Below are 22,599 nucleotides of genomic sequence, written 5' to 3' on the forward strand. Positions count from 1 at the left end.
TGGAAGAGTTCCCATCTCTTCTATTTTTTGGAATAGTTTGAGAAGGATTGGTATTAATTCTTTGAATGTTTGGTAAAATTCACCAGTGAAACCATCTGGTCCTGGACTTTTGTTTGTTGGGAGGTTTTTGATTATGTATTCAATCTCCTTACTAATAATTTGTTCAGATTTTTTATTTCATGATGATTCAGTCTTGGTAGGTCATATGTTTATAGGAATTTATCCATATTTTTCTAGGTTGTCCAATTTGTTGGTGTATAATTGTTCATAAGTAGTCTCTTATGATCCTTTGTATTTCTATGGTATCAGCTGTAATATCATTTCTTTCATTTATGATTTTATTTCTTTGAGTCCTTCTTTTTTTTTTTTTTGGTGAGTCTAATTAAAGGTTTATCAATTTGGTTTATCTTTTCTCAGAACCAGCTCTTAGTTTCATTGATATTTTCTGTTGTCTTTTTGGTCTCTATTTCATTTATTCCTGCTTTGATCTTTGTTATTTCCTTCCTTTTACTAACTTTGGCTTTTGTTTGTTCTTTTTCTAGTTCCTTGAGGTGTAAAATTAAGTTATTTATTTGAGGCTTTTCTCATTTCTTGAGGTAGGCATTTGTCACTGTGAACTTCCCTCTAATCTTCCCTGACAGTTCGGCTACTTTGCTTAATTTTATGGTGTTTAATAAAAGGAATAGCATGCATCATGCTTCCTAAATTCAATATTGTCTGAATGATTGGAGTATAGTAGGCTTCTTAAATGTTTGTTGAATTGCCCAGATGTACATCGTCACAATGCAGTGAGAATAATGCTACAAGAGACTCATAGCCATGGGAGAAGTTTTGCTTGGTGAAGTCTTGGAGAATATCAGTGAAGGCATTTTTCAATATCATTTCATCATTAGTAGGAGTTAGTATTGTAGAGAAAAGGAAGACTCACATTCTCTTTTCCCAAAGGGAAAGTGTAATCAGAGCTATGGATGTTATGATGCAGAAAAGTTTACAGATAGCTTATGCTGCTGGAATTTTGATTGGATGCTGGAGATCATAAGGGATAAAGCATGAGGTCATACCATGAAGGTCCTAAACTGCCATTCTAGAAGTTAGACTTTATTGAGTAATCATGAGGAAGCACCAGAGATTTTTCAGAGGGAGAGTGACATGATTACTTTTAAGAAGATGGTGAGGAAGAGGTGAGAAGCAAGGTTGATGCTGTTTTCTCGTAAAAGCAGGCTTCACGACAACATTATAATTACAGTTTGAAGAATATTTGCTTCCAGTATTCTCAGTATACCCTGGCATACATATCCAGCAGACAGAGCTATCAGTGTGGAATTTAGGAGAATATTGGCATATGATGAGGGCACTTAGGGTGAGGAATCCTGAAGTAATAATTAAAACAAAAGAGAGGGAAAGATGATTTTGCCATCAAATAAAGGTTAAAGCAAATATTTATTTAAAAATTCAGCACAAGACATTAGAGTTAGAATTTTACTTAGCTGTATTATAAGCTTTTAAAAAATTTTAGTAGCCTCTGCAAGCTATTCTGATAATATTTAAGGAAATAAAACATTTGAACATATAATTTAATAAGTACATAAAATAATAAAATACTTTTCTTCTTCAAAAAAATCTTAATATACATTTTTGAACCTTGATTATACATTAAGTACCTTATAAAGGACTCAACCATGCCTAGCAACACAAATATATCCATCCTCTCCTTTATAATGGCAAGTAGGGTAATACTGTAAAATAATGTGGAACTAGAAGACACTCTTTGAGACTAGCAAACCCTCATTCTGCCCGTGATTCCTCACCTATAAAGAGAAAGTAATATTGTGAACAATATTATTGACCCTGTCTTACTTTACAGACTTACTTTGAGGATGAAACAAAATAACATGTTCAAGAATACTTCCTAAATTTTAAAGTATTATATAAATGTAATGTATCATTTTTGGAAAAAAAATGTAAAAAAAGAAAAAAGCAATTCAAATGCAAAACTATTAGCCTTAAAGTCAAAACATTTACTTACAACTTCACTCCCTTTTTGCATTTTTTTCCACTTTGTTTATTTAGCCTTTGGGAAATATTTCACATATTCTTTAATAAATGATTTTATTGCTTGGCAGAAGAAAGGGAAAAAATAAATGATACAGTGAGTCACATTCAAAATTGATGTGTGATACAGACCATTGAATAGCTGTTTTTTTGTGTGAAGAATTAAAGTGCATATTATGGTTATTTATTCTAGGCATTTTTGTACCCAAACACCTTTATTGATAGATACAGGGCTGTGAGCCTGTGTATTTTACTTTTTTCCTATTAGAAATAGCTAATAAAATAAGTGATTACTTGTTTTATCTTGTTGTATTTGTAATGTTCCAATTTACTTTTGACATCTTTCAGAATATCTCAGTGGTGCTGAGGGCAAGAATAGTATTAGTTCACAAAGCTGATTTATTAATGGGAAGCTCATTTCATTTAATTGGCATCACGTTTAACACCTGATATGCAGCAACTCACGCCTACTGACAGTAGCTTACAGCAGGCTTCCTGGGTTTTGAGGGCTCTCCTCAAGACCTAAATGAGAAAATCCTTCTGGGAAGATGGACCATTTATTCTTCACAAACGTTTTTCTGAAGAGCACATGCATCTCTGACATTTGTGAGCTAGATGTCCTGCTTTTTCTCAAGCACATGAGGATCTATTGAAAAACTTCTCTGTGTCACACTGAAACAAAAAGTGCAGCCCACATTGTTAATACTAGCGATGTCTTGTAAATTTAAGCCACATTACTCAGGCAGAAATTCCAGCTGTTAAAACATAGATAATGGAAAACCAGTCTAGGTAGTGACCAACATTCTCAAAAGGGTTAAACACCAGCATTACACATTACTTGAACCATAAACTCGATTGCTTTGGGGTCATTGACAAGGTCATTATGACTCAAGTTTTCTGGTTGGTTTGGTTGTTGAATTCTACTTCATGGAAGAAAATTATATTACTTGCTTTTTAGTATTTTATTGGATTGTGCACTAAATTAAACACTGCATTTAAGACCACAGTGAACTCTCCAAATAATGTGAAAAACTTCATTCTTAAATTTGTAGTTAATTTTGAAGTTAGCTTGACCTATGCAAAGCAAAGCAATAAAAGCTTGGAATTTGCCTGTTTTCTATCATAATATCAATACTATTGTGTGTATGGTAAATTTTCTTCCTTTAAAATTTCTACATCTCAGCTGTATAAAGTTGCAAGAATAACATATTCAATCCTGAGGAATTAAGATGACTTGCATCAGTGTATTTTTTTGTCATATGCAGCTTAACAAGACAAAGGAAGCCTCTGCTTTAAATTCATGGCACAAAAGACCAAGTAGTATGTTAAAAACTAGTGTCAAGTTGGTTGTTTGATAACAATTAAGAACTCGGTCTTTATTGCCCATTCAGTTTTCAAATTTCCTGACAATACACAATAGTATCGAGAGAATGCCTTTTCCTCATTAAAAAGAAAAAAAAAAGTCATGCGGGAAAGGGAAGCCTTAACTAACAAGTATGTGTGCGTCCATGTCACACCTCCATATTACTTCAAATTACATGCTGTCACTAATAAGGTCTTTGGGGATAAAATAAGTCATCTCTATAATTCTTCAGTACTTGATTTTATTTTTAACGACTGCCATGTGATATTATGTTCTATTCATCCTAACCTTTAATATATCAAACCTCACAAGAGTTCATCATATATTGTCAAAGTGTCTATGAAAATACATTATCTTCAATAAATAGCGGGGGAAATTAAGAACACATTTATTTTTTCCTTTAGTTGTTACTAAAGCCAATGGCAATCAAAATATAGAAAAAATAGAACTGTGATACTGCTATATGGGTAGCCCCAGGAAAGCATGTACAACAAAGAATAGCATAATAACTTGTACGTGTTGTCTCGTTTTAAATTAACATACCTATCCACAGCTCTGTTTTGTGAGTTGTTTTAGATCTGTGAGAAAGTAGGCAAAGATCACACAACAAAGGAGATAAAACTATTTATTCAAACAATAAAAACAGCTGTGCATTTATTATACATCAGGTATTTTATTTGATACAGAGGATCAAAGATAAATGTCACATAGGCAGTTTCCTCAAGGGAGCCTCACAAACCAGTAGGGAATAGAGTCAAACAGACAGCTGTAATACAGAGGAGTAAATGATGTAAAAGGGGGATTTATATGATGCTTCAGGAGGACCCAGAATCCGTATTAGGGCAGACAGATGGGTCAGATCAGGATTCCTGGAGGTGATAAGGTCTGTGCTGAATTTTTAATACTGTGTGGGCATTATTATCCTAAAGACATTAATAAGTCGAAGAAAGATTAAAAAATCTACAAGCAGTCAGAATGGTTGGTACTCAAACTGTAAGAGCAGCATTTTAGAGATGAAGTATTTATGTATAAAGTCCCTCATGTAAATACCCTAAGGACTTTAGACTTTGTTTTCTGGAGTCTATGGGAAGTCAATGACAGATTTTAAGTAGGGAGGTGATAAGAGGAAATTCACGTTTCAGAAAGAAGTCTTTGGTAGCAGAGTAAAGAATTAGTGGCTGGGGAGACTGCTCAGGAGGCTGGTTAAAATTAAGGTGATAAATGGTAGAGGAGTGAATTAAAAGTGCCATGGTGCAGGCAACAGCGTTGAACATTGCAGATAGATACAGTAAAAAAAAAAAATCTATTGGGGGTAATTTTATGAGAATAGTAGAGTGATAAGGCTTGGAGTTTTGTTTGCTACTGTGTTTCCTGTTCCAGGGCCAGGACCTGACAAGTGGAAACTGATTTTTTTTTTTCTGAATAATTACATAAATAATGGAAACTGATTTTCTCCATCAATCGTAAGGTGTGAGGCTGTCTACTGAATGTCAAGGGAGATCATGACTTAGGGTGTCTGAGCACATAGCTGCTCAAAAGAGTTATAAAAGGATGTAACCAGGGAAACATACATTCCTTGGAAATTTTGAGGGCTGAGCTAAAAACCACTGGTTGTTAGTGATTGCTTTATATTTTTGAATGGTTTGCTTTAGCATCATCACTATCCTAGGTTTAGAAATGGCGGAGGTAGACATGTGGATAAGAGAACAAGGGGCAAAGTGAGGGCTGACTAAGGGGGAGAAGATGGGAAGGGACCTTTGTATTTTGAAAAAAATAAAAGGGTCTCAACTCTGGAGGTTTGTATTGGGTCAAAAATATTTATAATTTTATGATTAATCATGTAAAAGAGCTGGGAGTGTGAGAAGCTGTGTGGAGCAATATCCTCATAGGAGCTGCGTTCATTTTTTAAGGCTGCTGTAACAAATTACCGTCAATTTAGTGGCTTAGAAGGAAACAAATGTTTTATCTAATAATTCTGTAGATGAGAAGTCTAAAACGATTCTCACTGGAATGAAATCAAGATGTCAGTAGGGATGCATTCCTTCCAGAAGATCTCGGGGAAGAATCCATGACATTCTTTTTTCCAGCTTCTAGAGAACCACCCACATTCCTTAGCTCATGGCCCCATTCTTCCATCATCAGAGCCAGCAATGAATGGCGGGTCTAGTCTTCCCCACACTGCATTGCTTTGGTTGGTTCTTGGCTGTCATCATCACATCTTCTCTGACCATTTTTAGGACTCATGTGATTACATTGGGCTCACCTGGCTAATTCAGGGTAATATCCCCATCTGAATGTCCTTAACTTAATCACGTCTGAAAAGTCCGTTTTGCTATGCAAAGTGAGGTATTCATAGGTTCCGGGCGTTAGGACATGAACATTTTGAGGCTCCATAATTATGCCTAGTATGGGAGCTATGACTCAATTAAGGCAAGGAGGTATTGAAGCATGTTGTAAATTGAGTGTGGTTTTAGGGATTCACTTACCATGAAATAAGGATTTCAAAAGGCATGGTAGAAAGGTTTTAGAGAAGCAATAAAATTAGATCAGAAATACGGTTTTAGTAGCCATCTTATCTCCAATAGAAGTTGCCTCTCTGACCTTGTTCATCTTTCATGATTTGTTCAGTGGAAATCTCATATTTGTTATCAACAAAGATTGATGAGTTAAAAAGAGGAGTTTTGAGTACATTCGTGAAAGAGGCAAACTCGGGCTTCCCTGGTGGCACAGTGGTTGAGAATCCACCTGCCACTGCAGGGGACATGGGTTCAAGCCCTGGTCCAGGAAGATCCCACATGCTGTGGAGCAGCTGAGTCCGCGAGCCACAACTACTGAAGCCCGTGCACCTAGAGCCAATGCTTTGCAACAAAGAGAAGCTACCTCAGTGAGAAGCCCGCAGACAGCAACGAAGACCCAATGCAGACCAAAATAAATAATTTTTTTTTTTTTTGCGGTACACGGGCCTCTCACTGTTGTGGCCTCTCCCGTTGCGGAGCACAGGCTCCAGATGCACAGGCTCAGCGGCCATGGCTCACGGGCCCAGCCGCTCCGTGGCATGTGGGATCTTCCCAGACCGGGGCACGAACCCATGTCCCCTGCATCGGCAGGCGGACTCTCCACCACTGCGCCACCAGGGAAGCCCAAGTAAATACATTTTTTTAAAAAAAGGGGCAAACCATTTTTAGTTCTGATTAGCTTTCACCACAGGCAGATCTTTTGTTTTTACCATGTCATAAAACATTGATTGGGTGTAAGATAACTTTATCTTCTTACTTTTTCTGGCCTTGCTGCTTTTGTTTAACTTCTGTAAGTGTCATGTAATTATGTGTTAAGGTTTGACTGCACGTAATGTGCTCAGATAAAATTTATTGAGGCCAGTCACTGATTTATCACAGACCAATGAACAGTTGAGTTCAACTGACAAACGAGGCTGAGTTCAAAATAATAGGAATGTAAAGCTGTGTGTAATCATAGCCATACTTAGACTCTCAAGTCACTCACGTAAAAAATGTCAACCATTTACTGGCTTTTATTATCAAATGTTATTTTAGTCATAACATCATAATAGCCTTTACTAAAAACCAGGCAACATATTTTTGTTAACAGTTTCATTTAACTTAGTAATTCAGAAATAAAGTAAAAAGCAGGGAGACGGTATTACTGTTTTTAAGGCATCCAGTGATTTAAATAAGGAATATTGACAGCACCTATATTATACTTCTGCAGAAAGATATGTTCTGATTAATAAAAATAAATATAGAGCTTCCTGTTCTATGTAGTGACATTTTAATTTAATAATGGAAATGTTCATTTAAGAACTAGTCAGGGGCTTCCCTGGTGGCACAGTGGTTGAGAGTCCGCCTGCCAATGCAGGGGACACGGGTTCGTGCCCTGGTCCAGGAAGATCCCACATGCCGCGGAGCGGCTGGGCCCGTGAGCCATGGCCGCTGAGCCTGCGCGTCCGGAGCCTGTGCTCCGCAACGGGAGAGGCCACAACAGTGAGAGGCCCGCGTACTGCGAAAAAAAAAAAAAAGAACTAGTCAGGTTTGGGGACAGGGTCAAAGAAGACTATGCGAAGTGATGAGATACAAGTTATAGAACTTTCAAGCGTTCAAAGAACCTCTTCACTATCTTGTTAGAAATAGTGTAGTCTTCAAATTTAAGAAGTACATAGCCAATTTACAATCCAGCTTAACACTGTCATCCATTTTGGTATTATCTGACTTCTGCAGTATTATTAACCAGGGGTTATATATGCATGAAATGATTGTATCCTCTACAGATTTGGACCTTCTTTTTATAAAGATAATGGTGCTTGTCTAAACCAGGGATGTTCTAATAGTATATCTTTTTTTTTAATCATTAGTGGGCTAAAAACCTACAAATTGCAGAATACACGTATTTTTTCCAGCTTTACTAAGTTCTAATTGAAAAATAAAATTGTAAGATATTTAAAGTGTACATCGTGATAATTTGATGTAAGTGTATGTTGAGAACACGTGAATTTAAAAAAATTAAAATGATAGGTATGTCTATCCTTTAAGCTCTTCAAAAATGTGGATTTTTAATACTGATGTGAAAAGCAGGCAAAAAGGCTTAATTTAATTTGTTCATTATTTCAAAAGACTATTTGTTGAGGCAGTTTTAGCCATTAATCAAATTAATGAGAGAGATATTTGAAGTCTTCTGGAGAAAGGTGGGAAGGGTTCAGTCAAGGTACATCTGAGTCTGGACTTGAGGCATAGATCTCTGAGAATATATAAGTACTTAGTATTCAGTATTCAGTTGTCAAATTTGAAGTTTCATGAAGGAGTTCATCCTTTTACAGACTCAAACAGATTTTACATATTGCACAGAGTTGTGCTTCATACATCCTGGGTTCCACTTATTTGTTCTCAAAATGTTAGGGTTATAGGCTTTTGTGAATATAGTTTCCAGTTGATTCAATTTACTTCTCTTGAAAGTTGAAGACACTGCTCTGTCCGATACTTGATATCTCAGGAACACGCTGAAATTCACAAATCAACAGTAGTAGCCTTAGGAACCTAGATCATGATTTATATTTACAAAAACCTGTGACTTTTCTAACAAATTGTAACTTCATTTCCTTCATCTAACTTTGTGGTTCTTCAAAATCTGAGATTCTCTCGATCTTAGCATTCTTACAGTTTGCATTTTCTGTTTCACCCACTTGACAGTTTAAATTTAAATGAATATATTATATTCCTTGAATCAATAAGCAATATACTTGTTTTTCTCTTGAAGTTTCAATTTTAGTGTTTACAGTTTCTAATTATATCTGTTAGATAAATCAACTTCATCCATCATTAGAGACAAAAAGTTGAGTATCACAGAATGTTGAAGCTATCAAAAGTCTTTTGGGCCTCTCCCGTTGCGGAGCACAGGCTCCGGACGCACAGGCTCAGCGGCCATGGCTCACGGGCCCAGCTGCTCCGCGGCATGTGGGATCCTCCCGGACCGGGGCACGAACCCATGTCCCCTGCATCGGCAGGTGAACTCTCAACCACTGCGCCACCAGGGAAGCCCCCAAAAGTCTTGATTTAAGAAAATAGTTCAGTATATTTCTTCAACTGCTTTCTGTGAGCAAACATTTGGACATTTGACTGTATTAGAGCAAATATAGTATGTATACCCTACCTATTTTTACCAAATATTCTATAAAGTGGCAGTGACTAAAAGGGTAAACAAGTATTTCATTCATAGACTTGAACACTTCCTCCTCCATATAACAAACACTGGATATGTTTGGCAAATTTAGATGAAACCCTTTCCTTTTAAGTATTAGCTGGGTAAACCAGTCATTCTAGCTCATTTCAACAAACATTTTCTTTTCATGTCATTGCAAATCCGTTGTCTGTGGGAAGCGAACACAAAAATGTTTCAAATTATTTACTGGCATTCTTTCTCTCTACTGATTCGTGTGAAGTGTATAAATAGATAAACTTTTTTTTTTCTGGCTTAAAATATCAGTTTAGCCACACCTCTGCATTCAGAGGCCACATTTGTTCTCTAGGCTATGGTTCAGTTCCAAGAACAAGACTGGAGTTTTATAAGAGTCAGGTGAGCTCTGCACTTACCAGAAAGGTCTTGAAATGGCAGGATCAAAATGGTGATTTTAGAGTATCACAGAGAGAAAGAGGAATGTGTGTTGGATAAGAATGGCAAGAAAAGGATGGCATAGATAATGTGGAGTAAATAGGCTGTCTAGGAAAGTCCAGATCAAGTTCTAGAAAAGTGTATGCAACCCTTAAAGGTTCCTCAGGACTTTGGATTGGTTACAGGTTCATTATTCACAGGTGGGCGGGACTACTTATAGATGCCACAGTGGGCCGTATTGACAATATTCTGTTGCAAAGTGGGTTTTTTTCCCGACAAAATATTCTATATTGATTTTTAATTTTTTTTTTTTTTTTGCGGTACACGGACTTCTCACTGCTGTGGCCTCTCCCGCTGCGGAGCACAGGCTCCGGACGCACAGGCTCAGCAGCCATGGCTCACGGGCCCAGCCGCTTCGCGGCATGTGGGATCCTCCCGGACCGGGGCACGAACCCGTGTCCCCTGCAATGGCAGGCGGACTCTCAACCACTGCGCCACCAGGGAAGCCCCTCTATATTGATTTTTATTGTCACTTTTCCAGACTACTTTTTTCTTTTTAACTGAAACCACTTATAACACACTTAATGGAGATTTCTTGTAAAAATATCCATTAATGAGAATTTTGCAATCTGAGAACATTCAGAAAAAGTTCTGTGGTTTTGTGATTGCAATAGGAACCAATAAAGTAGTAGTTTTTCATGGAAATGTTTATTTTCAAAATCTCATTTGTGCAAAACCATACTGAAATATTGTTCATAATATGGCATCAACTTCTACATGTATATCCCAGTAATTATTTATGCAGTAGTCATTCTCTAAATTATTAAATATTAGATGTCTATACAAAGAATATGCAATGAAGAATAAAAATGATTGGAAATAAATTTTCCAAATTATTGATAGAAAATTTTATCATTTTCTTTTAGAGATTATTCAAAAAATCAATAATGGCCTTTGTGGAATAAATGCCCATTTCCATGTTTATCACAGTCTCCTTTTTACTAACCTTTTTTTTTTTTTTTTCAGCAAGTCTCCATTCATTTGGAATATTTAAGTGACACATCTCAGAATAACTAATACTGGCTGATCAAGTGATTAAAAACTGCAAATTTCTTTCATTTCAGCACCTGCATCCTTTTTGAGAGAAGTGAGAAAACCCACATGGGCCTGAAAACCCACGTGTTTATTTATAAAATCCAGTTTGTTCCTAAATAACTTGATGTTTCTCACTGGTGCCCTATTTACAATACCTGTTTTGTAAATAATCAAGGTTAAATGTATTTTTTCTGAGAAATTAAATTCTTATTATGTTGGCAAATACATAATGGCTTTTCTGGTTTTCTTTAAAGGATCCCCTTTTTCACCTGGAATCACACAGATCTGAGAGAGGAAGGGGCAGATGTCCTTTTGATGCCAGCTCCTCATTCATCTCCACTTTAATTGGTAATTATCATGGCTGCAGACATCAGGTGGTAGTCATACTGATTTCGAAACTTCAGGCAGATTCTTCGGGGTTTCTTCATATACATTGCTGTGTCATATCTATTTATTGGTGCTGGGAGCATGGATATTAAATTTCAAGCCATACTCACCTGAGCCAATTTTACTCTAAAATAAGTGCAGCTGCTATGAAGTATGGACGTCTCATCCAGAAAACACAAATTGTCCCTTAATACCTGATAGAAGGTATCTTGTATTATGTCATTTATTGTTCACAAAATGCAATTATGTAAATACTTTTTATAAAAATGTAGCTAGAGAAACCAAACTATTTTAACATATGTTAATTCTTTATGTATTAATTACTCTGTGACTTTAAGGGAACTTCTAATATTCTCTTCTTGGTACCTTTCTCTGTGTCAGTAGAATTCAGCAGACAGTCATCTCAATTTGGAATTTCAAAGTCATTCCTGTTAATTTAAAATGTAAGCTGTAGAGGTTGAGTGGCTCTAACTATGTCCACGTTGGCATAATAGAATAAGCTGGCCATGTCTGATCTGGATTTCAATTAAATTAGTCAAGATACATGAAAATCTCACTTAAATCTCAGAAAAATCCTTTTTCTTTAATACAGTTTGGGACTGAAAATGGAACACCCTTATCAAATACTCCAGCACTGCTATGGTACAGACAGCTGATTGAGTTGCCAAGTATAAAGTTGAAGGGAGCAATCCCTGACACCTCACATAGGTGCTCTTAGGAATCATTCTGTTTCCTCAGTGTTGAGAGGTTCTGATAGATACATGGTACAGATGGACAAGGTTCTGTTATTACATTTGCAGCACTTAGAGTTATCTGCTACTATTAGGTCATCCTGTTTACAGAAAATGAAAACATGTAAAATAACAAGTAGAGATTTCCTATCCTAAATAAGTGGGTAAAACTTAAAACTCCCCACTGATGAGTAATCAACATACCTTATGCTGGACGGAGAGTTGATGCAGATGTTCCTGTATATTCTAGAGACAACACGTTCCGTGAACTTATTCCAGACAGTTGATTCTGATGGGCCTTGCATCCGAGTTCCCACAGTCCCCTGTCGCAGTAATGGTACTCAGGTCCAAATAAGTAGAGCTTTTATATATACGGATATTTATTTGTAGAACAAAAATCTTACGTTAGCTCTAAACAGTAGGGAAGGTTTGATTTACTACAGCTTCATGATTTGAAAGTGCTTTAAGATGAGAATTTCACGTAGTGATTAGTTCTTTAGGAGCTTGAATAAAGAGATATTTTTAAAGAATATAAGATTTTTAAGAAAATACTATGATACCCTGAGTTCTGCTACTCACTCATATATGTGTGTGTGTAAACACAATATGCGGAGGGGAGATTTTAAATATGGGAATTAAGTTGCTTAAGTCAGTTTGGACTTAGTAGGAATCAGAACCTTAAGAATGCCACTTTTGGAGAATGCCAGCTTCAGAAATGTTAGAAATTCGTGGTAGATTGGCAGCATATGAGTTAAAATACATGCATTTGATAGACTCATACAATTTTTTTCTAATGTTTTTAGTGATTTTTGTAACTTCATAGATTTAAGATTTGAATATGTCTGGAAGAAAGAGACTGTCTTATCATCTTTCTTTTACCATACAATATATTGCACAGAAAAGGCCTCCTATAAGTATCGACTGAATGAAATACTCCCTGAGCTTCCTAAACAAACAAACCAAAAATAAATTTGGGGATAGTGTTCACAAGAATATTATAAAAGGTATTGAAAGTCAAAAATTACACAGTAAACACTACTTCTCTAGTAAAATCCTAAGAAGATTGGAAGAGAACACCATTTATTTTGAACATTTCTTTTAATGGTTAAAAGTAATTTTTTTTTAGCCACTCACCACTCAGCCTCCTTGGAGCTTGTTTTTGCATGAAACCAGGAATTTGAAACTGAATTTTTTTTAAGAGGGGAAATATTACTGGAGGGACATTTCCAAGTGAATTTCATTGAACTTCCAAATCGAATTACACGATGCTAAAATGTGAAGTGCTTGCCATCTGGGTGACTGTTTCCCTTATTCAGAAAAGAAATCAAATCATAAGAGCCCTCCAAACTAAACACAAAAGTTATAGAATAATCCCTGCAAAGAGAAGAAATAAAAATATAATTCTTCTCATTTATCCGCTAGCTTTCATCCCAAAGTACCTTTGAGAGATCATTCACTTACTGTGGCTATGCAGCAGCCACTGGGATGGAAATCTGATAACCTCTGTGAGCCAGCAACTCTTTAAAAGACAGGAAGTAGAAATAATTCACCCAATTGAAAAAGCAGCAGGAATTTGGACTGGAAAAAATGGAGCTACCTGAGTTGGAATTTGGTAGGCCTGGTGCAGCTTACTCTGACAGGAAAAGAACGCATTAATGTGGAATTTTATGACCGCACATGTTCTCTGCCGATGGGTTAGGACAGGACTCCAGCAAAAAGGTGACCATCTTTAGACCATTTCTGCTTCTTCGTTTCTTTGTTAATTATAGGTCACACTTAACTTTTAATACCTGTTCACATTAAGATTCACTTTCATCATTAAAAAAAAAAAACCCTCAAATTTGTAACAATAGTCATAAAACTAACAAGGCCCCCAAAGAAAAAAACATGCTCACGAATCTGAGAATTTCTTATACTATCTTAACTTTAGATACAAGTTTCATTTTAGTTAACCTAAATTCTGTTGACTTAAGGTCACATGGAGTAAAAGCTTACTGAAAAACTAAGTAAGGAATAAGTATTATTTGTTAGGTGAAAGGTTAATGAACACTTTTATAAAATTTATAGTCTAATTGAGAATGGAAATGTTAGTAACTGGCAATGATTCTGTGTGAAACAAGATTTAAGGAGTGAAACAAGATTTAAGGAGTAATAGCTCTTTATTGAGCTATGTTCTATATGTTTAGAAGCCAATCAAAATGAAATCATACATTAATTAGGTTTGCTCTTTAAATGTCACTTTGTATTAACAGAATTTACCTTGGTGGTATATAAATTCATATCACAGGTACAATATTTCTATATGTTTAACCACACTTTCCCTCTACAGTGATTACTAATATTACACTGAAAGTGGTCTTAAATAACTGGTTGAAGAAGGCAAGACATTATAATCGGGTTTTAAAAACAGTTTTTTGAAACAATGAATTACTTAGTAAAATGAATTGCTGCATTACTTGTCTGTACCTTTCAAGTCAGCGAAAGATGCTTAGGACTTATCTTGCCACTAAAAATTATTAGGTTTGGTGGCCGGCCAAATAAAAATTCAGGAAGGGGCTTCCCTGGTGGCGCAGTGGTTGAGAGTCCGCCTGCCGATGCAGGGGACACGGGTTCGTGCCCCAGTCCGGGTAGATCCCACATGCTGCAGAGCGGCTGGGCCCGTGAGCCATGGCCGCTGAGCCTGCGCGTCCGGAGCCTGCGCTCCGCAATGGGAGAGGCCACAACACTGAGAGGCCCGTGTACTGCAAAAAAAAAAAAAATTCAGGAAATATTTTCTTTATGTCATATGTCATTTTGGTCAGGAAGGAAAAGTATTAACTGACTTTTTTGCATCAGTTTACATTTGATATAATATTGCAGTATTCTTTTTATTAAGTTGATAGCACCTTCAGTAACTTTGGGATTTCTTTAATAGTTTGTCAGCTCAATTCTATTGCTACTGTTTTAAAACGTTTCATTCTGACCCAGATTTTTATTACCAGTTCTAGGTGTAATTTAATACATACCATACCTAAAGTACCTAAGGTATGCTAATGTACATGTTACTAGTGTTTGGGGGAAAACCACTCTGATTTGTCAGGTACCTTTTCACACTTTGCTTTTGAAAGTGCTAGCTTTGTTGTTAGAATTTTTAGGATACTTTCAAGTTAAAGACTTACTGAATTTTATATCAGCAAATAACCATGAATGAGGTATTTCATGGTCACCAAAATTTTCTTTCTGCCCTTTTCATGTCTTATGTTACATTTTATAGCAAATAAAACTACAAAAGTTTACAGCTGCTGAAATTTTCTTCCTGCACTTTTATTCATCATAATGAGACCTTTGTGAATATATCCCCTCATTACAAATTCTGTGAATTAAAGGTCAATGTCAGTTGAATGAAAGGGAGTCGGAATTCATGCAGGGAAAACTTAAGTGATTATCTCAAGCTCTTAATACCATTAAAACTTTTTTTTACAAATAAATGTTTCTATTTTATTAACTGTGTATTCAAGGCAGAATTACAAATGAATAGTTCTGGCACAAAATAGGACTTCATAAATGTTAGAAAAATAAATGAAATCATCGAAATGAAGGTAAAGTGGATGTCTTTACAATGACAACCTCTATAAACAGAAGTGAATGTGCTGGCTCGTTTCTTGAATTCGTCCCAACTGTGTAGAAACTTATGCCTTTAGCATGTTCCTGTGCCTAAAGAATATCTGTAATTTCTTATCCAGGTTAAGACTGCTGTGCTTTGTCATCTGGCAGAATACCAAGCATCCACATGCTCACTGTTGCTTCTGGCCGTTAACTGCTAGTTGCTAATGAGCTATTTGAATACTTGCTTATGGTTTTCTCAAAAAAAGAAGAAAAAAAATGTCGTCTTCAATTCCCCATGGACATTCTCCCCCTTAGAAATCTGATTTGACCATGCTGGTAGCAATGTCACAGTTTTGCCACCAGGGAAACTCAGTACTGTCATGGATGCTAGCAAATGCAAATGAACAGATTCAGAACGCAGTTTTCTTTTTTCCTTCATACGTCAGAAACCACCTTCTTGACATTGGTAGCTAATGCTAGCTATTTGCCAAAGCAAAAACAAACAGAAAGTCCAAACAACTACATAACTAATAAAAGGACCTGCTTTTCCTGATTTCTTTCAGCATCCTACACAGACCATGAGTGTAAACTGGGAGGTTGGAACCTGTGGACCATTCTTATCCATCCTCATCCTCCCAAGTGCATTTTGTTTCTCTTTGCAATTATGCATGTAATAATCACTCTGTGAAATAGTGCAAAAGTAGAATGATTTTCTAACAAAATGATACAGTTCAGTTATAAAATGAGGTAGTTAAATCCATCTTTAGCCATGTCTTTTCCATGAAACGAACATGTTTCACATTCAGATTTGTAGACATTTACAACATAAATAGGAGAAATGCTTGAGCAAGACTTAAGAAAATAAGAAGGGCATGAAAAACTGTGAATTTTTCTCACTAAACACTTAAAATCTGTATTTACAACATGGTGAGTAAAAACTCTAATCGATTAATAATACCATCTGTGAACTAAGCTCTTGATAATGTTGATAAAATATTAAGGCAATGAAGTATGTTTCACTAAAACTTCAACTGGAGTTTGTATTGTAAAAAAAGGAGTTGTGTAGAAAAGTATTTTACTTATGCATTTTAACTTAGAATTATTCACAATGGGTTTGTTTTTGTATCGCCAAGGTCAAATGATTGTTTTATTTTCTTTCCTACAAACTAGTTGAGAGTAGACACAGTCTTTTGCGGCTGAAACTATTGGGGACAAATACTAGAAGAAGATAGAGTCCCTGTGTTCCTGGATTTAAATTATGAAATATAGTCTTTTTGAGGAACAAAAACTCAAAGAACTCTGCTATTCATATAAATGCCAACAGTTTTTTCTTTCTTTTGATATTTTCTCCCTGAAGCATTTTTGAAAAATCAGAATCTTATCCTGAGGTTTTTGTTTTTATTGCATTTCATAGTTTTTTTTTAAATTTGAACACTAAAAGTTTCAGATTTATTCACTTGTTAATTAACTCATTATGCCATTCTTTGATTCAACAAATGCTTATTGAGCATTTTCTGTATTCCAGATGCTCTACAGGATATTGGTGACAAAAGAATATAATAAGACACATCAAGAAGTCTGCATTCTAGTGAGGAATAATGTCAAACACAGGAGACAAACTATAGTAGGATGAGAAATATGATAGGCATGGGGGCTATGGTGGTACTAGGAGCTACTAAACTAACACAAGTTCGGTCAGGGAAAGCTTCATGGAGAAAGTGGGCCGTGGCCAGGTAAATGGGAGGTGAAGTGGGAAGGCGGGGAGGTGCAGAATTCCAGGCAAAGAACATACAAACCATAAAAAGGGCAGCAGAGAGAACAGAAAAGCTTGGCAACCTCAGGAAATCACTTGTACACCTCTCTGATTGTCCAAATAACCGAGGCAGTGAGATTCCGAACAGTTTTGCCACAAGCAGTAGGTTTGGGGCTGGGGGCTTAGTTTGCCAGATTTCCAGTGCAGAATTGTTTCCACTCTTCTGGTATCTGTACACAGAGACTATTGTTGAACATGACAATGATAAGTTACATTCACCTGTCAAAATACCCTGCAGATGTGTTTTATTTTTTAATGGTAACCAACTAACATTAACATAACATCAGTTACCATCAGAAGCCTATAACAATGAAACATATGGCTGCAAGTCAAATTGGTTATTTATATTCAGAATATCAAAATAGATACCAGTAAACTCTGTGACCAAGCTAATACATTTATTAAATATCATGTCTGTATAGACATAGAAAACTAAAAATTTGAGTAATTCTGTTCTTATTATTGAAAACCTAAAACATATTGTACTATTTGTATGAAATATTTTTTAATCCGTGAAAATATGAATTATCCAGATATTATTTTTTGCTCTATACAATACCAAAATATTGATTCACAAGTTGTCTCTATACCAGTTATAATTTTAAAGTTTTCAACCAGAAACTATGTATTTGCCATAAATAATATCAATTATAATAATGTTCATTATTTTTGTTCATTTAATTAGTATTAGTTAACTTTGTGCCTAAAGCTTTATTCTCATTATTTTTCATTAAAGTGTTTGTTTTTTCTTAGGAAAGTATTTTACCAAACATCATTATTATCTATTACTATAAATTTATTTTGTTCTTCACACTGATAATAAAATATGAAAGGACAATCTTTCCCTTCTGAGGAAAAGCTAATGTTTCCAACAGGAACACGTTTGGTTCAGTTTACATAGCATATAGTTTTTAGCACCTGTCTAGTAGCTTCTTTGAAGTTTAAGTCATACAGTTCATATTGTATTATTTGAATTGTTCACAAACCATTTTCTTTTATCTGGATACAAAAAGGGAAATTGGGTAAAATTGGTACTATATCATCTTTTCCTTTTTGCAGATAACCTGCCCTGGATGTATATTATTTGGTATCATATGGCTCCATCTAGTGGCTGCAAGGGGAACTTTTTTGTTAAATTTGTAGAATTGATTACAAGTGGAACTTGGAAAGTGTTCAGATTGGGATAAGTGCAAGAAAATTGATGTGAACTAAAATAAAGATTATTTTTCCAAAGTAATATTTTCAGATATAAAAGTTCTGTGAATATTTTAGGAAATTTTAAAGAAATCTTTTTTTTTGTACCCATTATGAATTAAACATTCAGTCCAGTCCATATTAGAAAAATAAGTTCTGTTTAGGACAGTTTTACAAAATGGCCTTTTTATTTTATTACTGTATTTCATTGAAGTATAGTTGATTTACATCAATATATTCTTTTTCAGATTCTTTTCCATTATAGGTTATTACAAGATATTGATAATAGTTCCCTGTGCTATACAGTAGATCCTTGTTGTTTATCCATTTTATGTATAGAAGTATGTATCTATTAATCCCAGATTCCCAATTTGTTCCACCCCTCCCTTTCTCTTTTGGTAACCATAAGTTTGTTTCCTATGTCTGTGGGTCTATTTCTGTTTTGTAAATAAGTTCATTTGTATCATTTTTTTTTTAGATTCCACATGTAAGTGATAACACATGATATTTCTTTCTGTGCCTGACTTACTTCACTTAGCATGAAAATCTCCAGGTCCATCCATATAAGATGGCCTTTATATTTTTATGGAAACTATAACCAAGTACAATAATTTTTTAAAATTTCAGAACAACCCTTGCTCTGGTGGTTCAATAGTCAAGTAACTCCTTTGTGCGTGAACTCGTTCATTTCTGCCATAGAGTTGATGATCTCCAAGGCCTTTTAATGAATTCAGCATGACTCTCTTTTATCTATGTTCAAGTAGTACAGATTGAACCCCACATATGGTTCATATCCCTAACCACTGAATACATTTTATCCCAAAATACTCTTTTTCCACATGGATATAAAACTTCTGGTGAAGACAGCGCTGATTGAATTTGATACAAATTATGTCGTTCTTCCCCCCTTCTAGTTTCAAAGAATATGCTTAAATAAGAGTTCTGATATAACTCTTCTCTACCAAATTTTATTTTCTTAAGTCTGGATATAAAGCATCTTTATTTTTTAGTTTTTGTTATTTTCCTTATCATATTTCTCATTCAGCATGTATTGAATATACAGGATGAACTAAACAAATACAGCTTCTTTTTTAATTTGTTGTCTTGAAAATTTTCAAATACAAAGAAAAATTGAAAGAGGAATAAAAAATTTATAGCATTTACCTTGGCCCACCAACTGTTAATATTCTACCACATTTGCCTCTGTCTCTCCTGTCTCTCTCTCTCTTTCTCACTTATTATAATATATATAGTTTAAAAGTGAATTCCTTTGCGAAGGACCTGAATTTTATTTATTTGTATCTTGTGTAGTTTTTAAGTATCCATAGTGGGTTTTGTGAACCAAAAAAACCATTTATGGTTACTTGTCTTTTTGTAAATGAAGAATAGTTTATTATAGTAACATTTATCAAAACTTAGTTTTCTTGTTTTTAAATTCAATTTATAGCTCACTTTTCTTTTTCTAAATCTAAATCTAATAAAAGCAATCATCTTTACTTTTGAAAAATTGTTAGTTATCTCAAGGTGGAAATAAACTTCTTACAGTGATCCTGTTTACAACTCAGTTGATTACTTTCTCAAATTTTAAACTTTACAAATATATTTAATCTGTTCAAGTTTTTTAAAGTTTTAAAGACCTTACCTTAGAGAAAACCCTTCCTAAATATTGAAACAATTTTTAAATCTAATCAATAAAATTTATAAATATGACACTCAAGTTTTGTTTAATTCTGTTTAGATACTTGGTCAAATTTTTATACCTGTAACTTTAATAATTCTAATTCTAAAATTGAGTATACAGTTAAATGTATTAAATTGGAAATCCAATTAATTTGAATTCTCTTTAAAAAAGGACTTTAAATACCACTTGGACACATATGTACACATTCCAGATTTAACAGAAAGGCATTAATACTTTGAGTATACTTTTAGTATACTCATCATGTCTATATTTTAAAAGCTGACCACAGTTACATGACACTCATTAAGAAAATAATTTTGTCACCCTAAATTGAGGTTGCTATATCCAGCGATCTGTTGCTATCATCTGCTTCTTGGCCAGAGATTTTAGCCCAGGACAGGATTGGAGCCTCATATGCCCAGGACAATCCTTCTGGACTCACTGAGGAGCACACCAGTTACCTTTTGTTGTCAGTTCGACAAAAGAGAACCCCAAGTTCCTGTGCTTGAGAGGTTTTGGTCTTTCTGGAGGTCTAGTTATATCATTATGTTATTTTTCTTTTTGTTAATTGTTTTTTCTCTTCTCGTGAGCAATTTTAATGTCTGTCTTTCTGGCTGGCCCCAAAGATATGTTGCCATGGCTTGAGATCCTGCGTACGTTTGTGTATTCCTTGGTCTGATTTAAGTCTGTGGCCTTCGCCACATGTTGCAGCTAACTTCATTCGTTCTGTTGACTGCCTGACTAAATTATGAGCTCTTTCTGTCATTTCTGTCTAAATAAGCCACACACTTACAAATTAGATGACAACTAATTGGATTATATACAGCTTTGTCAGACTTTGTGGTTCCTGCCTTAAAATCATGTTGATGGAAGCAATTTCTTACTACAAGAAGAATTTGAGTTAGCTGACTCACATATAATACCAGTCCTAATACTAATACCAATACCAATACTAATACCCTGATGATATGAAGGTTAAAATAAGTTTATTAAAATACCATGAAGCCAGGTTATTTATCAAATACTCATGTAGGCCTTAGTATATACCAGCTACTCTTCTAAATGCTTTACTCTTAACAACACTTCTGAGTGCTATTCCCCTATTTGTAAATGTGGAAACTGAGGCGCAGAGAAATTAAGCAATTTGCCCAAGTTCACACATCTAGTAAGTGGCAGAGTCACAATTCAAACCCTGGCCGTCTGACTGTACCATATATGCTCTTAGCAGTAGTATCTGTTTCGTTAGGCCGTATACATGGGAAACCTGGATATGTTTATCGTAATTGTGGTTTTATACATTGTCATCAGACCCAGAAACGAATACTGACTTATCTGATGTTTTCATGCAGGTAGTGAATTGTTTGCTGGACTCTACAGTGACTACTGGGGCAGAGACGCTGCCATTTTCAGGAGCCTGGGGCGACTGGCTCATATCCGCACTGAACACGATGACGAGCGCCTGTTGAAAGGTAGGATTGAGGAGAAAAGCATATGTAAATCAGAACTGAAAGCAAGTCTAGAGCTCATGGGAAACTTGCCCTTTTGATAATGATAACAATACAAATGTAATTTATAGTTTCCACAAATTTCAGGGGTTTTTTCCTTAGTAGTATTCCCGAATTAAAATATTATATATGATATATGTATATCATTTTATAGCAGAGGGGATCCGCTTTAGTATACAACCAGATTACCCTCATAGCAATAGTTAGAAATCAGGACTTAAATGAACAAGACAAATATATGAAAAGTGAAAACCCCTTTCATCCAATAAGTTGCTTTGTTTTTTCTTGTCAGTTGGTGTAATTTTGCATGAATTGATTGCTTTGCTTGTTTTAATAGGATCACACTGTACTTGAGAGACAAATGAAATTCCAAGAGAGTCCCTAGGCATTCATTTACGTAGAATCCTTTGTAAGGATTCATGTTTATATTTTGGCACATTGGTATATCTAGGGGCTAAAAGCATTTTATAGTGAGTGGTTTCATCATTTTCAGCCTTTTTATTAAGCTTTAGAGTGCCTAATCATTATTGGCAGCATTTTATCATTAAAATATTTGACATTCCATATCAGTCAAAGGTCATTCCCTCAGATCCCTTTGACTACAAATACAAAAACTTAAACTGGTCTTCCATGAGCTGGACTGATAGATAATTTATGAATTAAAAAAATAATGATAGACTTCTTTACTAAAATATTTTACATATATTGACTTTAATATGTGCCTCCCATATATACATGGGAGGAAATTCATGGAGATTATAATCATGTTGCTCTTAATCTGTTCTTCTTTGAATTCATTTCAGGTCTATAATGTATGCTATTTGAAATTGATTTATTTCCCTCCAACTCAGTTAAATTTTAAATACCCTAACATTTCTTAAAAATTGTTGATTTGGGGCTTCCCTGGTGGCACAATGGTTGAGAGTCCGCCTGCCGATGCAGGGGACATGGATTCGTGCCCCGGTCCGGGAAGATCCCACATGCCGCGGAGCAGCTGGGCCCGTGAGCCATGGCCACTGAGCCTGCCCATCCGGAGGCTGTGCTCCGCAAAGGGAGAGGCCACAACAGTGAGAGGC

At 35.4% G+C, this 22,599-nt stretch overlaps 1 protein-coding gene across 1 annotated transcript in view; it reads left to right on the forward strand.

The window, feature by feature from the left end:
- The window catches only part of SEMA3E (semaphorin 3E), a 260,267-nt gene that overhangs the window by 197,706 nt on the left and 39,962 nt on the right, over positions 1 to 22,599 (forward strand). The window contains exons 5-6 of the mRNA XM_027102736.1: positions 10,882 to 10,975; positions 21,368 to 21,487. Coding sequence (XP_026958537.1) covers positions 10,882 to 10,975; positions 21,368 to 21,487 — 214 coding nt within the window. The remainder of the gene's footprint in view (positions 1 to 10,881; positions 10,976 to 21,367; positions 21,488 to 22,599) is intronic.

The sequence above is a fragment of the Aethalodelphis obliquidens genome, unplaced genomic scaffold (genome assembly GCF_003676395.1).
Source record: "Aethalodelphis obliquidens isolate GAN/ISIS:26980383/991018 unplaced genomic scaffold, ASM367639v1 scaffold5, whole genome shotgun sequence".
Lineage (NCBI taxonomy): Eukaryota > Metazoa > Chordata > Mammalia > Artiodactyla > Delphinidae > Aethalodelphis > Aethalodelphis obliquidens.